General features: G+C 42.2%; 1 protein-coding gene across 1 annotated transcript in view; it reads left to right on the top strand.

The window, feature by feature from the left end:
* The window catches only part of SND1 (staphylococcal nuclease and tudor domain containing 1), a 442,357-nt gene that overhangs the window by 21,389 nt on the left and 402,884 nt on the right, over positions 1–18,084 (top strand). The window contains exons 2-7 of the mRNA XM_084897634.1: positions 325–474; positions 7,578–7,698; positions 12,719–12,797; positions 15,442–15,602; positions 16,372–16,463; positions 17,342–17,500. Of these exons, the coding sequence (XP_084753760.1) occupies positions 325–474; positions 7,578–7,698; positions 12,719–12,797; positions 15,442–15,602; positions 16,372–16,463; positions 17,342–17,500 (762 nt within the window). The remainder of the gene's footprint in view (positions 1–324; positions 475–7,577; positions 7,699–12,718; positions 12,798–15,441; positions 15,603–16,371; positions 16,464–17,341; positions 17,501–18,084) is intronic.

Raw genomic sequence — 18,084 nt, 5'->3', positions numbered from 1 at the left:
CTCTCTTAGCCTGGACTATGAGTGCTTTGTCCAGTGGAAGTGTGAGCACTGCACTCTGGTTACACTGCTCTTACTCAGCTTCTTCTGATGGTGTGGACCTTCCATTTCTTCTACCCTGGAATGAAATGTATGGATGGAGACATTTAACTTTTGGAATGGAATGTATGGATGGAGACATTTACTCACTCAACAAATATTTAAGTGCCTTCAAGGTGTCACGTACTGTTCTATATGTTGGGGATACAGTATAGAACAGTCTATATTATGGTGCTGTTACCTCTAGATCACTAATTTTCCCTTATTTTCCTCCTCACCCACCCTCAGGTCCTGTCAGGATGTGCCATCATTGTCCGAGGGCAGCCTCGTGGTGGGCCTCCTCCTGAAAGACAGATCAACCTTAGCAACATTCGAGCTGGAAACCTTGCCCGCCGAGCGGCTGCAGCACAGCCAGATGCAAAAGATACGCCTGATGAGGTAGGTTCTTCCAGAGGCCTCCCTGAGGCTGCGGACCCAGGTGGTAGCCCAGTCCGATTGAAGGCTGATCTGCACTTTCTGTTCTGTATATTTTGATTGTTTTTATATCACAGGAATGATGACCCTGGACATACCCACAGTGTCTTGCATCGGTTTGTACATATTCACTGCCCTTGGTGGCTTTTTCTCATACCCTTCGCCTTTCAGGTTTGTCTGTTTTCACTCCTACATCTCTTGGAATAGATTAGAACATTTCCTACGTAGCCTCGGCCACGTGAGGTTGGCGTTGGTTTTAGCAGAGCTCTTTTATTAATTTATGTTTTAATTCTCCACTCACATTCAAAATTTAGAAGGGTATTCAGTGAAAAATCAAGCTCTTCTCCCCAAGGACTATTTACATGACTAGTGTTTTGTGTCTTCTTCCAGAGAAATTTATTGCCTGTGCAAGTACTCTCATTTTTCTAAATGGTAGCATACTATAAACACTAAGCCTGTGCTTTATTACAGATTCTTAATCTGGAATCCATAAAAATATTAGAACTCTATGAAGTTTGCAAAATTTTGTGTAAACATGCATTTTTAAGGAAGGGAGCTTTTATCAGTTTCTCAAAGCAACTGTGGCTCAATACTAGTCAAGAACCATTGTGTTAGGGTGATTTGAGAAACTTCTGAGCTTTTACTCCACCATCCCCTCCTTATCCCTTATCTCCTCACCACGAATGCCTAGGTACCTAGCCTTCCCTGTGGCCTGCCTTGGGCTCCTTCAGGTCTTACTTCTCCAGGCATCTGCTATGAGTCCTAATTTGGTAGTCTTATTGTTTAGTCTTTTTGGTTTCTATAATTTCAAACATCAGCTCTTGTCTCTCCTTTATTATAGTTGTGCTTTGGCTTTCAGAAATGAAATTTCTGGATTCAAATTATTTTTTCTTTGTCCCAACTTAATGATATTGGACAAGTTGGTATCTTAGCTGTCCTCTGTTATTCCCTGACATAGCAGCTCATGGGGATCTTTTATTTAGGGAAAAGGTTTAGTTTTTTTCATCTCTAACAAAGGGTATTTTGTTTGAATTAAGAAGGCAGTGAAGGCCCTAGCTGATTTAGCTCAGTGGATAGAGTGTTGGCCTGCAGACTGAAGGGTCCCAGGTTCTATTCCAGTCAAGGGCATATGTCTGGGTTGTAGGCTCGATCCCCAATAGGGGGCGTGCAGAAGGCTGCTGGTCAATGATCATTGGTGTTATTATCTCTCCCTTCCTTTCTGAAATCAATAAAAATATATATATATATTTTTTTTTAAGAAAAAAGAAGGCAGTGAAGCAATTTTATTTTAATTATTTTAAAAATCTTATCTATTTATTTATTGTTTATAAAGCTGTGCTCATGGCAGGCGGACATCCCCCAAGGGGGTCCCTGAATGTGAAAGGGCACAGGCAGAGCTGTGGGACACATCCCCCGCCCAGTGCACGAATTTCATGCACGGGGCCTCTAGTATTGACATAATAGTCTCTTTGCCTTTTTTCTCTTTCTAATCCTTTCTATATATGCTCCCACATCTTTTTGAACATACTTTTATTTCCTTGCTCAGTATCATTCCCAGACTTCAGTGATTCCTCATTACCTCTGTGAGAAATTTAAATGCCTTAGCCTGGGAGTCAAGCCCATTTGTGGTTTGACTTTTAGTTTCTTACTGACCCTGTTCCGGATGCTAAGTTCCAGCCATGCTGAAAGCATTAAGAACCGCTTACGTTTTGCCTGCTTGTGCCTTGGCTCTGCTGCTTCCTCCATCAGGAGCTCCTTCTGCATTGGTCCTGGTGAACACCTTCCATCTCTAAAGAGTCAGCCACCTGAGAAGTCACTCCTGACATTTCTTTTTGTCCTATTTTTGTGCTGTCCTAGCATTCATAACATTTTATTGCATGTTTATATATCCTGCTCTACGGAGGCTCCTTGAGAGAAGGGACCTTATCTCTCTCACATGCCTAGTCAATGCCTGATGTGAAGCAGGTGTACAGAGAATGCACATTTACACGAACAGTGAGGAAAAGAACCTGCGTATTTCTTTCTGGGGAATCAGTGGATTGTGTAAGTGGCACTGCCCTTGTTTTCGACTTTTTGTTTTCGAACAAGTTGTCTAATATTTTCCCATTCTGATAGAGTCAAGGACATTGTTACTCACTTCCCTTTGTTGTACTATCCCAAATATCATTCACTTGATTATTTTTCTGCTTTCCCTCACGTTACCCCTTTCAAAGAAACTCAGTTCTCTCTCCTAAGTCTTGTGGCAACAAAAGCAACCCCATAGCGTGTCCCCAGGCATCACTGTGCTGTTGCAGGCTAATCCCCATTGTTGCCTCACTGCTTCTAGGCAGCCTAGATACTGCATTGATTGGCACTGTGGGAATTATATATTTATTTCCTGCAGATTTACTGAGCTCCTCTTATGTGTGAACTTCTGTTGGTTTCATGAGGAATATAGAAATGAATGTCATAGTCCTGTGCTCAGTGGAAGTTTTGAGAATTGGGGTGTGGGGTGGTTGGAGCAGAGAGAGATTAGTTACACATACAGTTGGTACAGTGGGATGATCAGAAGAGAAGGAGGGCTGAAACTGGTTTGGCTCAGTGGATAGAGTGTCAGCCTGCGGACTGAAAGGTCCCGGGTTCAATTTCGGTCAAGAACATGTACCTTGGTTGCGGGCGCATCCCCAGTAGGGGGTGTACAAGAGGCAGCTGATTGATGATTCTCTCTCATCGATGTTTCTAGCTCTCTATTCCTCTCTCTTCCTCTCTGTAAAAAATCAATAAAATATATTTAAAAAAAAAAAAAAAGAAGAAGAGAAGGAGGGACAAGAAGTATTAAACATTGGACCAGGTACAAAAGTAGGTAGCTTTAAGGTTTTACATTACTATGGGATTTAATCTTGTTTCAGTAGTTCAGAAGTTTGTCTGGTCCAAAGAAAAGATTGGAATTTTTAATTTTATCATGGTAGACATCAGAACTTGTTTGAGTCTAGGAGTGGAGAGCAGGCTGCTAGATTGCCTACTATTGGGCATTCTAAAGGGAAGAGGGAATTTTGATTCCCAACTGCTTAATGCTTCTTAGATGAAGCCCTGGAACATCATTTGAACAAGACTACAGTTATTCTTCCTGTTGGTCCTGCTGGGCCTTATTTGATAAATGCTTTGAGAAAATTTCCCTATACTTGTCTCTTAAGAGTTGTTCTAGGAGGCTCTGTTGGGATAGCCTTCTCCATCAGGTAGTTTTCTGCTGGCTGTCATCTGTGTGGACACTTTTACATAGATTCTCTTCTGGAGTTCCTGTTGCCCTTGTGAGGAGTGAGGTGGTTAGTCTCTTCCCTAATTCTCCTAGTTGCCTTTCTTTATATAATACCAGAGGCCCGGTACCTGAAACTCGTTCATGGAGGGTGGGGTGTGTGTATTCCTCAGCGCAGCCTGCACCCTTTCCAATCTGGGACATCCCCCTCACAATCCAGGACTGCTGGCTCCCAACTGCTCGCCTGCCTGCTGTCCTGATTGCCCCTAACTGCTGCCTGCCAGCCTGATTGATGCCTAATTGCTCCCTTACTAGCCTGATTGCCCATAAGTATTGCCCTCCCCTGTGGGTCTGGTCACCCCCAACTGCCTTCCCCTGCAGACTTGGGTCCCTGTCTCCCCCCCAACCTCCCCCAATTGCCCTTCTCTGCAAGCCTGGCTGTCCCCAACTTCCCTCCTCTGCCAGCCTGGTCACTCCTAACTGCCCTCCCCTGCAGGCTTGATCACCCCCAACTGCCCTTCCATGCAAGCCTGGTCCCTCCCAACTGCCCTCTCCTGCTGGCCTGATTGCTTACCTCTGCCCTCTTTTGCAGACCTGGTCCCTCCCCTGCTGGCCATTTTGTGGTGACCATCTTGTGTCCACATGGGGGCAGCCATCTTGTGTGTTGGAGTGACAGTCAATTTGCATATTACTCTTTTATTAGATAGGATCATGTCCAGTTAATGAATTTGCCCAGCCCTGGTGAAACACAAATTGAGAAGGCTGGTTTAAGAAAGGAAGGTTACAAAAACTAGATTCTTTTTTCTTACAGGATTAGGTATATATCCTTTTCAATCCCTCCAATGTGACTTTCTCCCATGGCCTAGTGACCAATCAGCTGTAAAATGGAATGTCCTTAGGTAAGGATGCTCCTTCAGCAAGCTCTAAAAGATTTTAGTCTTTCTGCCTAGTTGGTAGATATTGGAGGTTTCCCCACAGGGCCTACATAGTTCCTTGTAAACTGACCCTTGATAAGTGAATTTTTACCAAAGTCTTGGCCTCCTTTAGGAGTACTTGTCTTACCAGAATTTTCCTAAATATTTAGGAAGGCAGTGTGTTACTGAATTTTAGATGTTAGTATGGCACTCAGCATTAGATCTAAAGTGGAAGATATTTTTAGAGTAAGTGCATCACTAAGTTAATAAAAATGGTGAGAGCCTGTGTTATTAGATTAAGTGTTTTTGTGATTGGTTGGTAATTGGCTAATTTATCAGTCATCAGACTTTGATACAGGTACTATTTTTAATATTTAGGAGTGGGACAATGTGTACAAATGGGATATAAAATATATAAACATAAAGTATATATTGCCATTGAGTGATTGGTTCTTTTGCTTGTTGATGCTTTGAGGAGAGAGAATTAGATGACTGAGTATAAGTGTTTGTGTCTTGGATAGCACTTACTCAGGATCAGTTCTTCCTAGAACCATCTGCACTTGATTTATATAACAGTACTGGTATTGTGTATACTAGCCCAACTGGTTGCTTGGCTTCTGGTTTCTGGGAAGTAATACGGATGTTTTTCTTATAGAAAAGCTTTTTGGATAACCTATGTAACAATCTTCATGGGCTAGAAAGGTCAGCAGAGGGTTTCTTTTCAGATCATGTATATACTTTTGTTCCTTGCAGGGGTGGGGAACCTTTTTTCTGCAAGGGGCCATTTGGATATCCTACTTAATAAAAGAGTAATAATGCAAATTAACCATGACTCTGCTATATCCACAAGCCACGCCCACATCTATGCCTACCAGCCAATCAGAGCAGGTATGCAAATAAACCCAACCAAGATGGCTACAGCCACAGAAAGCAGGAGGGAAGCTTGGGCTTCCCAGGCAACGGAAGAAGCCAGGCTTTCCGCCTGCCCCCCTTGCTGGCTTAGGCCTCCACTCAAGGCAACAAAGTTTCAATTATAGAAGGTAAACAAATCCAAACTGAAATAGTGGCAGCCATGGAACAAGCTGGAGGCTTGGCTCTGCTCCAGGCTACAAAGTTTCAATTGTAGAAGGTAAATAAATTCCAGATACCAGGGCCTCCGCTTGGGTCCCCAGGGGGCATGGCTGGCCTGCAAACCACCACAGGCTCCTTGCTCATGCCCCAAGGGAACCCCCACACTGATCCAGGACACCCCTCAGGGCAAACCAGCTGACCCCCCACCCATGCACCAGGCCTCTATCCTATCTAATAAAAGAGTAATGTGCAGATTGATCATCACTCCAACACACAATAGCTGCCCCCAAGTGGTCAAAGATCCTGCCCCTATGTGGACACAGATGACCACCACAAGATGGCCAGCAAAGGAGGGCAGTTGGAGGCGATCAACCCTGTAGGGGAGGGCATTTAGGTGTGACCAGGCCGGCAGAAGAGAGAAGTTGGGGGTGATCAGGCTGGCAGGCAGAAACAGTTAGGGGCAACCAGGCAAGCAGTTGTGAGAGGGATGTCTGACTGCAGGTTTAGGCCCGATCCCACCGGATAGTGTGGTCCCAGATTGGAGCGAGTGCAGGCTGGGCTGAGGGACACCTCTAGTTTATAACATAATTTACGGGCCATACAAAATTATCAACTTAAAAATTAGCCTGCTATAGTCAAACATTTAATTAACCCTAATGCCTTGGCAGGACCAGACCAAATGATTTTTCCAACCTTACATGGCCTGCAGACCTGACGTTCCCCACCCCTATTTAGGATGGGTGGCCCGAGTTTTGTGGGTCTATGAGATTATAATAGACAGTGCTGCTTATCGTATACCACTCTTTCCTTCTATACTTTGCATTTTTTTTCTGCCCGTGAGCTCCTGCTGATCATAATGCTCCTTGAATTCTTACCTCTCCTTCCTCATTTCTTTTTTAAGGGAACTTGGGGCACTGAGCTAGGTCCAGACTGTAAATTCAAGGGCCTGTGGCCACTGACTGTGACAGGCCTGTTTCAGAGGAGACAGCCATCCTAGAAGTGATGGGCTGTGGATGGGACAAAACCATCCCTTTGCACAGTATCTTGAGATTACATGGAGACTACTGCCTCCATGGTGTGGATGTGTGGCTCACTCCTTGTGTCATTGTCATGGTGACCAGGGCCTGTTACTGGTGTCCTCTCCAAGATCCTGGGGAGTTCCCACTGGTATAGCTTCAGGTTAGAGCAGTAGAAGAGGAGATATTTTGGGGAGAATAGTTCTTGCCATTCTCAACTCTCTTGGCTGTTCTTAAAAAAGGTGGAGGAAATGACATAAGCAAGGCTCTTACTTGACTAGGGGACTCACTCTGAAATAAGAATAGCCCTAGAGCCTTATTTCTACTTGGACGGTGCCTTGAACTGGTTTCAGGACAGTTTAATATTTGGTGAAAGCACTTTATAAACAGGATAGAGGTGAACAAATGGAGGTCATTATGACTTCTCCCTTTGGCTAGGTAAGTTTCTAGAATCCAGACCTCCCACATAGAAGTGGGCTAATAAATAGAAAGCATTTAGAGTAGTGGCTGGTATGTGGTAAGTGCTATAAAATTATGGGCAATTATTATTCACAAAGTAAGCTATAGCTCTGAATAGACAGTGATGTGGGAAAAAGTACTACTGCCAGTGACTGGGAAACTGTGAGGCTTGTTTTCAAGGCCTGTGCTAGTTAAACCCACTGCAAGACCCTCTTTTTATGAGCTCCCTAAGTGTGCAATCTGGGTTGTGGGCATTTTCATTTTTATATTCTTAGGGCCAATTGCAGGGCCAGGATATTGAAGAAGTGAACTTGAATGATGATTGTGGTGGGGAACTTGGCAGTTCTCATGTGACACGTTTGTTTTGTCTCTCAGCCCTGGGCATTTCCTGCTCGAGAGTTCCTTCGGAAGAAGCTTATTGGGAAGGAAGTCTGTTTCACGATAGAAAACAAGACTCCCCAGGGACGAGAGTATGGCATGATCTACCTTGGAAAAGGTGAGTAGCAAGGAGGAAAGGACTCATCTCTCTCCTCTCTGAGTCTCAAGCTCCTCCCATCAGTTTTTGTATGGTGGAAGGCCAGTGTGAGTGCTGGTGGAGGTAGCTCTGGGACAGTTGGCTATTGATGTACTTGGAAGTGTGAGTTCATGGCACATAGGTGAAGAGGAGTTCCCTGATATTCTGGTCCTATTTGCTCCTGTCTGCTTTCCTGGCTTGGTGTAGATGTATGTTGTACAGCAAGCATGTCAAACTCGAGGCCCGCATGCATCCCAATACAAATATTTTTGCGGCCCAGCAAATATAATTGTATGTTAGAAACATCTTAATAAAAATTTTGTATCTTAATTTTTACAATATTCTGTTATACATAATCCTATATAATAAAAAGCTAATATGCAAATCGACCAAAAGGCAGAATTACCGGTCACTATGATGTGCACTGACCACCTGGGGGGTCAGACGCTCAATGCTGGTCAGTGCGCTTCCACAGGGGGAGTGCTGGCGAGTGCAATGGCAGTGGCAAGAGCCTCTCTCGCCTTCCTAGCAGCACTAAGGATGTCCAACTGACAATTTAGGCCTAAGCTGGTAGTTGGACATTCCCTGAGCGTTCCTGGACTGCACAAGGAGCTCCCAGTGCACGATTTTGTGCACCAGGCCTCTAGTTATTAATAATGAACTACAATGTTTGCTAATGACTGATTGCTATAATTGTGCTACATTCATTTCTCTTACGCACCTGCGCACCATTTCTCTCCACTACAGCTAGCAGCAAATATTTTAGCAGCCGATTGCCACACCATTAGTCTTGTATGACTTTTTTTTGTGTATGCAACAGGAAATATTTAGCTTTTGGAGAACAAGAAAAATAGGTTTATTTGCGTTACACTTATTAATCTGTGCAGTTATTCAGTGTCTGGTAAGTTAATGTTTAAGAAAAAATATTTTTATTAAAATGTTCTATTATTTTATGTCAACGATTACTCATTTATTTCAACCCTTTGTATTTAGCATATCTCTATTTTAATAAACCTACGTTTCAAAGGAAATTGAAGCTTTTGTTTTTTTGCAGCACACATAAACTTAAACCTTGTTTATTTGCTCCGTGTTAGCCTTAGAGTTGGACATGCTTGTTGTACAGCATAGCATCCTTCCCGGTATTTAGGCCCTCAGCGTGTAGAACTCAGTGGCTGTGTGCTTCTAGGTCACAGTGTTAATTAAATTCCTATAGATTTCCACTTACATCTTCTGTTCCCTTTATCTATCTTGTGGGTTTTCTTCTCATCATGGGACTCTCTTTACTAAGGAAGATTTGTTTATGGCTTGTGGTTTTTTGTTATCCACGTGTTTTGCAGTGAGAAGAACACAGGCTTTGGAGTTGTGTATATGTGGCTTAGAATCCTGGCTCTCCTCTTATGGACCGTTACTTAACAACCTTAACTTTTCTAAGTCCTAGTTACTTCATTTATAAGTTATTGAGAGAATTTCAAGAGATAGTATATGTAAAGTACCTATCTCTGGAACAGAATATGTGCTCAGTAAATGCATTTGTGTATGTGTACACATATGCTGATTGTTGAGCTACCCTTTTTTTTAAAGATATTTTATTGATTTTTTTTTTTTTACAGAGAGGAAGAGAGAGGGATAGAGAGTTAGAAACATCAATGAGAGAGAATCATCTATCAGCTGCCTCTTGCACACCCCCCACTGGGGATGTGCCCACAACCACAGTACATGCCCTTGACCGGAATCGAACCCGGGACCTTTCAGTCCGCAGGCGACGCTCTATTCACTGAGCCAAACTGGTCCTGGCTGAGCTACCCTTGAAAATAAGACAGTGTCTTATATTAAGTTCTTCTCCCAAAGTTGCACTAGGTCTTATTTTCAGGGGATGTCTTATCTTTCCATGCGCTAGGTCTTATTTTCGGAGGATGTCTTATTTTCGGGGAAACATGGTAGATCAAATGGCTTTTGGGACATTAGGTGTTCTGGTCTTTTGGATTAGTTGGAGGGAGAGAAATATTATGGAATAGAGTTTGAACAGAAATAGGCCATTGAATTACTTGGTAGAATGTTCTCTATAAAGCATAAAATAGTTGTGTTCATCTGAAATTATTTTGGATATTTTTGTTTCCTATGATTATTTGATAAAATAACCTTCCAGTTGAGCTGCTTTACATAATCTATTTGACTTTGTTAGTTAGTGCTAGAGTAAGCAAGCAGGGTAGAATGACAAGGCTAATATCATTCTCTTAATATTCTGATTTTAATTGTAAAATATTAAATAAGCAATACAGGGTATTAGATGGGCATGACCTTGGAGGTGTCTTGTCGAATTTACTCAGTAGAGAAACACCATCTTTTCCAGCCTCTCAGACAAATGGCTCTCTGCTTCTTGATTGGATGGGAAGTTACAGTAATACTAGAGGCCGGGTGCACAAAATTTGTGAACTTGTGGGGGGAGGGGGTTCCCCTCAGCCCAACCTGCACCCTCTCCAATCTGGGACCCCTCAGGGGATCTCTGACTGCTGGTTAGTCGCATAGCCCTCTCACAATCTGGGACTGCTGGCTCCTAACTACTCGCCTGCCTGCCTTCCTGGTTGCTCCTAACGGCTTCTGCCTGCCAGCTTGATCGCCCCCTAACCACTCCCCTGCCAGACTGATCGACACCTAACTGCCCCTGCCAGCCCGATTGCCCCCAACTACCCTCCCCTGCTGGCCCAATTACCCCCAACTGCTCTCCCATGCTGGTGCCCAGTTGCCCCCATCTGCCCTCCCCTGCTGGCCTGGTTGCCCCTAACTTCTTTATTTTTTTATTATTTTAAAAAAAATATATTTTATTGATTTTTTACAGAGAGGAAGGGAGAGAGATAGAGAGCTAGAAATGTCGATGAGAGAGAAACATCGACCAACTGCCTCTTGCACACCCCTCACCAGGGATGTGCCCGCAACCAATGTCCATGCCCTTGACCGGAATCAAACCTGAGACCTTTCAGTCTGCAGACCGATGCTCTACCACTGAGCCAAACTGGCTTCTGCTGCCCCTAACTTCTAACTGCCCTTCCCTGCTGGCCTGGTCGCCCCTAACTGCCCTCCCCTGCAGGCCCGGATACCCCAAATACCATCCCCTGCCAGCCTGGTCCCCCCCAACTGCTCTCCTCTGCCAGGCTGGTCTCTCCCCTGCCGGCCTGGTTGCCCCTAACTGCCCTCTTCTGCTGGCCTGGTAACTGCCAGCCATCTTATGGTAGCCATTTTGACCACATGGGGCGGCCATCTTGTGCAAGGGTGTGAGGGTCAATTTGCTTTTTATTATATTGGATGTGGAATCTTTTCAAAAAGAGAAATAGATAGATTTGCCTTTTACACATAATTCAAGTAATAGGAAATAAAACACAAGCATTATAATTGGATGGCTACTGGTTAGAAATTCTGAATGTAATACAAGTGAAGTACATTGTCTTCAAAATGCAGTTGTTCAAGGATCTCATACCTAAAACAATTTCAGTTTAGTAACAGCTGGTCAATCTTCTGTTATTCTGAAAGAGACCTCACTGTCGGAACAGATATATCCAAGAGTTCATTTAAATAACCCTCATCTTCAACTAAAATGGTCTGTGTATGTTAAGAGACTCTGACACTTAAAAATAATCTTTAATGTTATTTAAAAAAATTTTTTTTCTTTATTGATTAAGATATTACATATGTGTCCTTATCCCCTCATTGATACCTTATCCTTCAATGTTATTTTTTAAAAGTTTATTTTTAAAATTGACCCAAATCATAAAGTGGATATAATTTAGTAGTTAACACATTAATGTTTAGAATAAAACTTGGCACATAGGATTTGATCATTAAATATGTACTGAAAGAATGATTGAAAATTACCTACATCTTTGAGTTCTAAAGGTTTATTAAATGGCTTAAAGTTTAATATTTTCATTCAAATACTTGAGCCAAACTGGCTTCGGCTGCATGTAGGTTGGGTTTGGGGGTACTATGTATATTTGTTTGCTTGCAGAAGTCATTGGATAGTGTATTGAATATAAATCTTACAGAATTTTATTCTGTGCTGACATTACCTATCAACTAGACTACTGTGTATCAGTTTATCTAGGAGCTTGATTTCTGCCATATTAAACATTTTTATGTGGTGATTCCCTCATAGATGGCTTCCTTTATTGTTTTGGCTGACAATCAGAGATTTAAGAGAATACACAGAACCTAAAAGCTTTTTCAAAATCATAGAAATGCAATTAATGGTTTAAGTGCCCAGGTAAAACCTAATTGGGTTGGGTTTTTGTTTACCTTTATTTTTCTTGCCTGCTCTGAAGAGGTTAGAAATCTACGTCTCTGTGTGAGAGCAGGAGAAAGTCTTTGTCAAGCTGCATAGCTTGTCTTAGTGCCCTGTTGGAACAAATAATAGGACACCCTGAGAGGAATTGGACTTTCTGGTGTAAAATGTAATAGATAATCCTGAACAAATCTGTCTATCTGATTGTATATATATAGTATGTTTTTAATTCCTATCTACTTGGATATTTACGGACATTATTGTTTAATTCTCACAAGAACCCCTCTTGGCAGGTACTCTTCTCATTTTATAGAGGAGTAAAGTAATGCTGAGAGACCTTGTCTAAGACATTACGTGGCAGAAGGTGTATTAGGCTCCAGGCCTTCCTCCCTAGGTCAGTGCTGTATATACACTCCGTGGTGCCGCATGTATCTTGCTTTCTTGTCAATCTCCCGTCGTTATTGAGATTGCGTTTGGCCTAGGAGAGACACAAGAAGCTTAGAAACAAAGTCCTGAGAAAAAGATTTATAGACCTTTGGGTCTTAGAGATTAGAGATTTTGGGAGAAAAGTTTTTCTGAAAAACATAACACTACATTGCTGCCTTGTCCAATTCTCTGGCAACATCATTCTTCTTGAAGAGCGAAGGATGAGAGGGGGTTTCATTTGAGCTCTATTGTCATTGGAGGCAGATTTGTATCTGGTGTTTAATTCTCTTTTTTTCTCCTCAGATACCAATGGGGAAAACATTGCAGAGTCTCTGGTTGCAGAGGGTTTGGCCACCCGGAGAGAAGGCATGAGAGCTAATAAGTAAGTCTTCATCATTCTCTGACCCTCTGACTTCCTTCTGCTCCACTGGGAGAGCTGGGGTTGCTCCAGGGAGGTTGGGTTGTCAACTCCACCTTGTCTTTGCTGCTGTTTCATTGCCCTCCCCTGACATTAACTGGGTAACTCTGGTGCTCTCTGGCTTTTAGAACATTCTTGCCCAGGTGTGAATTATTCTGAGCCAGCAGGTCATTCACCATTTGATGTGTGTAACTCCTTTAAAAAAACAGGCATACAAGGCAGCTTTTAGTCTTCATATCATAAGACTCAACAGGCTGTGTCTTAAACCATAGATCAGGGGTGGGGAACATTTTTTCTGCCAAGGGCCACTTGGATATTTATAGCATCCTTTGAGGGCCGTACAAAATTATCAACTTAAAAATGAGCCTGATTTGGTCAAACATTTAGTTAATGCTTTGGCAGGACCAGATCAAATGATTTTGAGGGCCTTATGTCCCCACCCTTACCATAGATATTCAGCTCCTGAGTGTCCATCCATCTCAAAAGATTCATTGAGTACCTACTATGTGCCAGGTTGCATTCTAGACACTGAGAATAGAGCCATGAGCAAACATACTTAGCTTCTGCTAACATTTTGATGGGGAGACAAGAAGCAAATGAACAAATAGATATCATGTGCAAGGAACAAGTGCAATGAAAAATAAAGTGGAGAGAATAAATACCAAGTAGAATTCAAAGCAAAATCTGCTTAGAATTTAAACTAAGGGCTCAATGGTTTGTTTTTTTGTTTTTTTTTAAAGTAAGGGAAATTTTAACTCTCTCCAAAGCCTTTGAAGTCAGTTTTGGTCTATGGATCTGTAGATATTTAATTAGTAGTAGGTAAAAATGGATTTGTTTAGCTAAAGGCATTGTGAACTTACTAGAAATGAGTGTCATATATGGAGGCTGTATAGTACGTGTCATGTTGTCCTTCACCATGTTGGAGCTCAGTAGAATGAATTGCAGCTGGCTTTAATTAACACTTTAGTCTCTGAAAAGTGATAAGCTACATCAGCAATTTGGAGGCTAAAGATGGTGTTTAAATCATTAAGTCCTTGCTGTATTATTTGACTGTTGTCACTGTAGAATGGCTTTGGATAAATATTTGCATGGACTGTACTAATAATGGGGATGAGCAAAGGCAAAAACGCACTTTTTACCTTCTTCCTTTCATCTTAGTCTTGGAGCCCAATCATTCACCATAAACTTCTGTGGTCCTTTATGACTTCATAGAGTCATTTGCTGGGAATTTGTTAAATTAAAACATTTGTCTTAGGTGGTGTTTGTGGAAGCATGCTGAAGTTGTATCTTAAGGACAATTGCTGGCATGATTTTAGTCCCTATCCCTGCCATAGGTATTCAGTTCCAGAGTATTTCTCCATCCATCTCAAAAGATTTTCGAAATTCAATTTGCAACCACAATGAAGAATTTTTAAAAAGCTCATAGTAGGATTGTAGGATCTCAACAAATAAATCTCCAGTGGTGTACCAATCCTTTCTTTCTTCCAAGTTGTGTGTGTGTGTGTGTGTGTGTGTGTGTGTGTGTGTGTGTATGTATATATATATATATTTATTTATTGATTTTAGAGAGGAAGGGAGAGAGATGGAAACATCATTGATGAAAGGGAATTGTTGATCGGCTGCCTCCTACCTGCCCCACACTGCTGAGTTTGTGCCCTAACCAGGAATTGAACCATGACCTTCTGGTTCATAGATTGGTGCTCAACCATGGAGCCACGCCTGCTGGGCTCCTCAAAGTTGTCTTGACTTAAAAAATCTCCTTTTCTCCTTTGTAAGGCTTGCTTCCGTCTTTAAGCTACATTTTTTTTTTCTTTTTTCATTGAATTCTGGATGTGATTTTGGTTCCCTGAGGATATGAACATCTTTTTAGTGGGGTTAGAAAGGTAGTTAAGACTTCTGGTTTGAGAAATTATAGGCAGGAGTCCCTCCTTAGATATTCCTACTGATCGAGGTGGGAGATTGCAATTATGCCTGCAGCCACTACCCAGGCATCCAGACTGTGGAAAGGCCATGCAGGTTACTTGTTTTGCTCACACGTGTGTGAGAGAGAAGAGCAGAGCCATTTCTGATTTTGTTCGTCTGCTGACTTTCTGGCTGCTCTTGTATATAGTGTGGCTTCCTGCCTGATGAAGGAGGAGTCTTTTCTTTTCAAACTGCTGTTGCTTAGCTGGCCTTGGTGAATATTGGGTAGTTTTGGGGTAACATTATCTGCAATAACAGTATTTGCTCTGCATTCTCCAGCCCTGATCTGTGGGCAACAGGGAGTAAGGGTGGTTCTTAGTCACTTTCTCTGCACTGTGTCCTGCTGGGCCCTGCCTGGATTTCAGTTCCCGAATCTGGATAGTTAAATGGAGCTGTACCCCCTGGAGCAGCTTCCCTCTGAGCCACCAACTTGCTCTCTTTTAATCACTGATGGTGGCAATACTGAGATATGTGTTCTTTGGGTCTTCTCATTAAATGCTCTTACATTTGAATCTGTTGTAGGAACAAATAGGCTTGGGTCTGAAGCTATTGATCTGAAATAAATGTTTTGATCTCTTCAAAGGAGACCTTGGCATTTCTGTGGGGAGCTCACTAACTACACATGTTTATTTTTTTCATGTCCCAGTCCTGAGCAGAACCGGCTTTCGGAGTGTGAGGAACAAGCAAAGTCAGCTAAGAAAGGGATGTGGAGTGACGGGAATGGTTCACATACGATCCGGGACCTCAAGTATACCATTGAGAACCCAAGGCACTTTGTGGACTCACACCATCAGAAGCCTGTTAATGGTGAGGCTGGCGGGCAAAGACAGATGTGACTTGGGATGATCTCTTTCTATTTGCTCTCAAGCTTCTTGAGATTTATAAAGCCTGTTTTGCTTATTTACTATCCACGGGGAATTGTTAAGGGTAAAATAACACAATGGTATTTTGGAAGAAAACTTGATTCAGTTTACATGGGTCCCATCATACATACTTTGCAGGGGTTAGTCTTTGCTGGTATAGGGTGGCAAATTGCTGGTATTTTTGCACATTGGGGATCTTCCTGTTTTTTAAAAGATGGCTAGGCTACTTAAATACCATCCTTGTAACTGAGGTAGAAATATATATTCTTTATACATCTAAACACACACACACATACACACACACACACACACACACACACACAATATAGTTCTGTCCCTACTTCAAAACCTTTTAACACTGACTCAGTAAAATAGAATTATTGCCAATCTTGAATTGTTATTATTTTTTAGTAGGCATGTCCTACTAAGCTAAGCAACTTACCTTACTGATAACAAAGCTTAGGTATGAGCCAGGGGGTCCCAGATGGTTCAGAAGACCTGGAAGGCACTCCTGATCTGTGTGCCCCAGAAATAGTTGTGGAAGAGTCTGTTGTGTGAATACTCATGATCTGCCAGCCCTTCATAATTTTTCAGAGGGAGGCTTTCCAGAGGGTGTTGGGGAGAGGAACTGTGTTCAATGCAGTTTGATTGGGCATTGTTTATCCCTGGCCGGAGTTTTGCTAATGACTTAAGCTATTTATTTTATCATGCAGCTATCATCGAACACGTGCGAGATGGCAGTGTGGTCAGGGCCCTGCTCCTCCCAGATTACTACCTGGTTACCGTCATGCTGTCAGGGATCAAGGTCAGACCACTGGACTGTGGGGTGGGTTTAGGGTTTGTTGAAGTGTTCAGTCATAGGTAGATTTTTCTACTTGTGGGCTTTGGATCTGCTGTTTCTTCTTAGAGCCATTAGCATTAGCTCAATTACTTTAAACTTTGCAGTGAGATAATTCTAATTAGATTATATATATATATATATATATATGTGTGTGTGTGTGTGTGTGTGTGTATTTATTTATTTATTTTTAAATATATTTTATTGACTTTTTACAGAGAGGAAGAGAGAGGGATAGAGAGTTAGAAACATCGATGAGAGAAACATCAATCAGCTGCCTCCTGTACACCCCCTACTGGGGATGTGCTGCAGCCAAGGTACATGCCCTTGACTGGAATCAAACCTGGGACCTTTCAGTCCACAGGCCAATGCTCTATCCACTGAACCAAACTGGTTTTGGTTAGATCAAATAATATTTTTTTAAACTTATAAGTACTCAGGGTCTGTTTGGAGTGGGCTTTGCAGAGAGATTGTTGAAACCCAGCTGTGGAGGATGGGAGGCTCTAAAGTTTGCTGAGTTTGGCTTATCTTAATGTGAAATACACATTTTGATTGAAAAAAATATGCTACGGCTTTAATGCCAGGCATTGATGAGTTTTTTCTTGGCAAAGAGTCATTTCCAACTGTGATTAAAATTATTTTCCCCATGATAACTTGACTTTTATTTGGTTTGCCATGAAGTCTGAGATGATGCTATTTCCAGCTACTTTTCACCAGTATGTTTTGAAAAGTGTTAGAAGACCTTCCCTGAGACTTTCCCCAGGGTAGCCTTGTTGGCCTGGGTTTTTGGGTGGCTCAGTGTGGCGTTTAGGTTGCGTTACTCATTCACCTTACTTTTGCTGTAGTGCCCAACTTTTCGACGGGAAGCAGATGGCAGTGAAACACCGGAGCCTTATGCTGCAGAAGCCAAATTTTTCACCGAGTCTCGACTGCTTCAGAGAGATGTTCAGATCATTCTGGAGAGCTGCCATAACCAGAACGTTCTGGGTACCATCCTTCATCCAGTGAGTGTGCCATGCTGGCTGGACTGTATGGGGTTGTTGCATCTACTGGTTTTTGCAGCATTTGCAAGCGAAATGTCACTTATCTGATAGAATTGTGCAGATCTGTGCAACTTCTCACTTTTAGGAAATTAATCTCAAATGTGACTGAATTTTCAAGGGGAAGAGGAACAATGCTATCACTTATTTTTCCAAGTGCTGGTCATAGAAGTTGTGCACAGGGAAGGTGGAAGATTGCCACCTCAATTAGAAGGGGCACTGAAACTTGCACGATAGGATTGACAAGTTTGCATGTTGGTCTAGAAATTACCTATTTGGAGTATCGGTAAAACTATGACGAGGAAATCTTTCTATGGAAAAATTATGTTATGTATGCCAGGCCTTATCCAGTTTCTCCCTAACTTGGCTATTGAGCAGGAAATAGGCTCTTTATGTTCTGACTATTGGTGAATTGTACCTTACTGTATACTTTGATAGGCAGGTTATTCTTGGACAGAAAATGACCTTGTTTTTTAACACCCAAGTTTGAGTGGATTTTCATTATTATAATCTATATCCAATTATGTTACTTATAATTTGGCTAGAGA

Source organism: Pipistrellus hanaki (assembly GCF_964339955.1).
Source record: "Pipistrellus hanaki genome assembly, chromosome: 10".
Taxonomy (NCBI): domain Eukaryota; kingdom Metazoa; phylum Chordata; class Mammalia; order Chiroptera; family Vespertilionidae; genus Pipistrellus; species Pipistrellus hanaki.
Note: the sequence above shows the minus strand (reverse complement) of the source record. Positions and strands in the feature narration are given on the sequence as shown.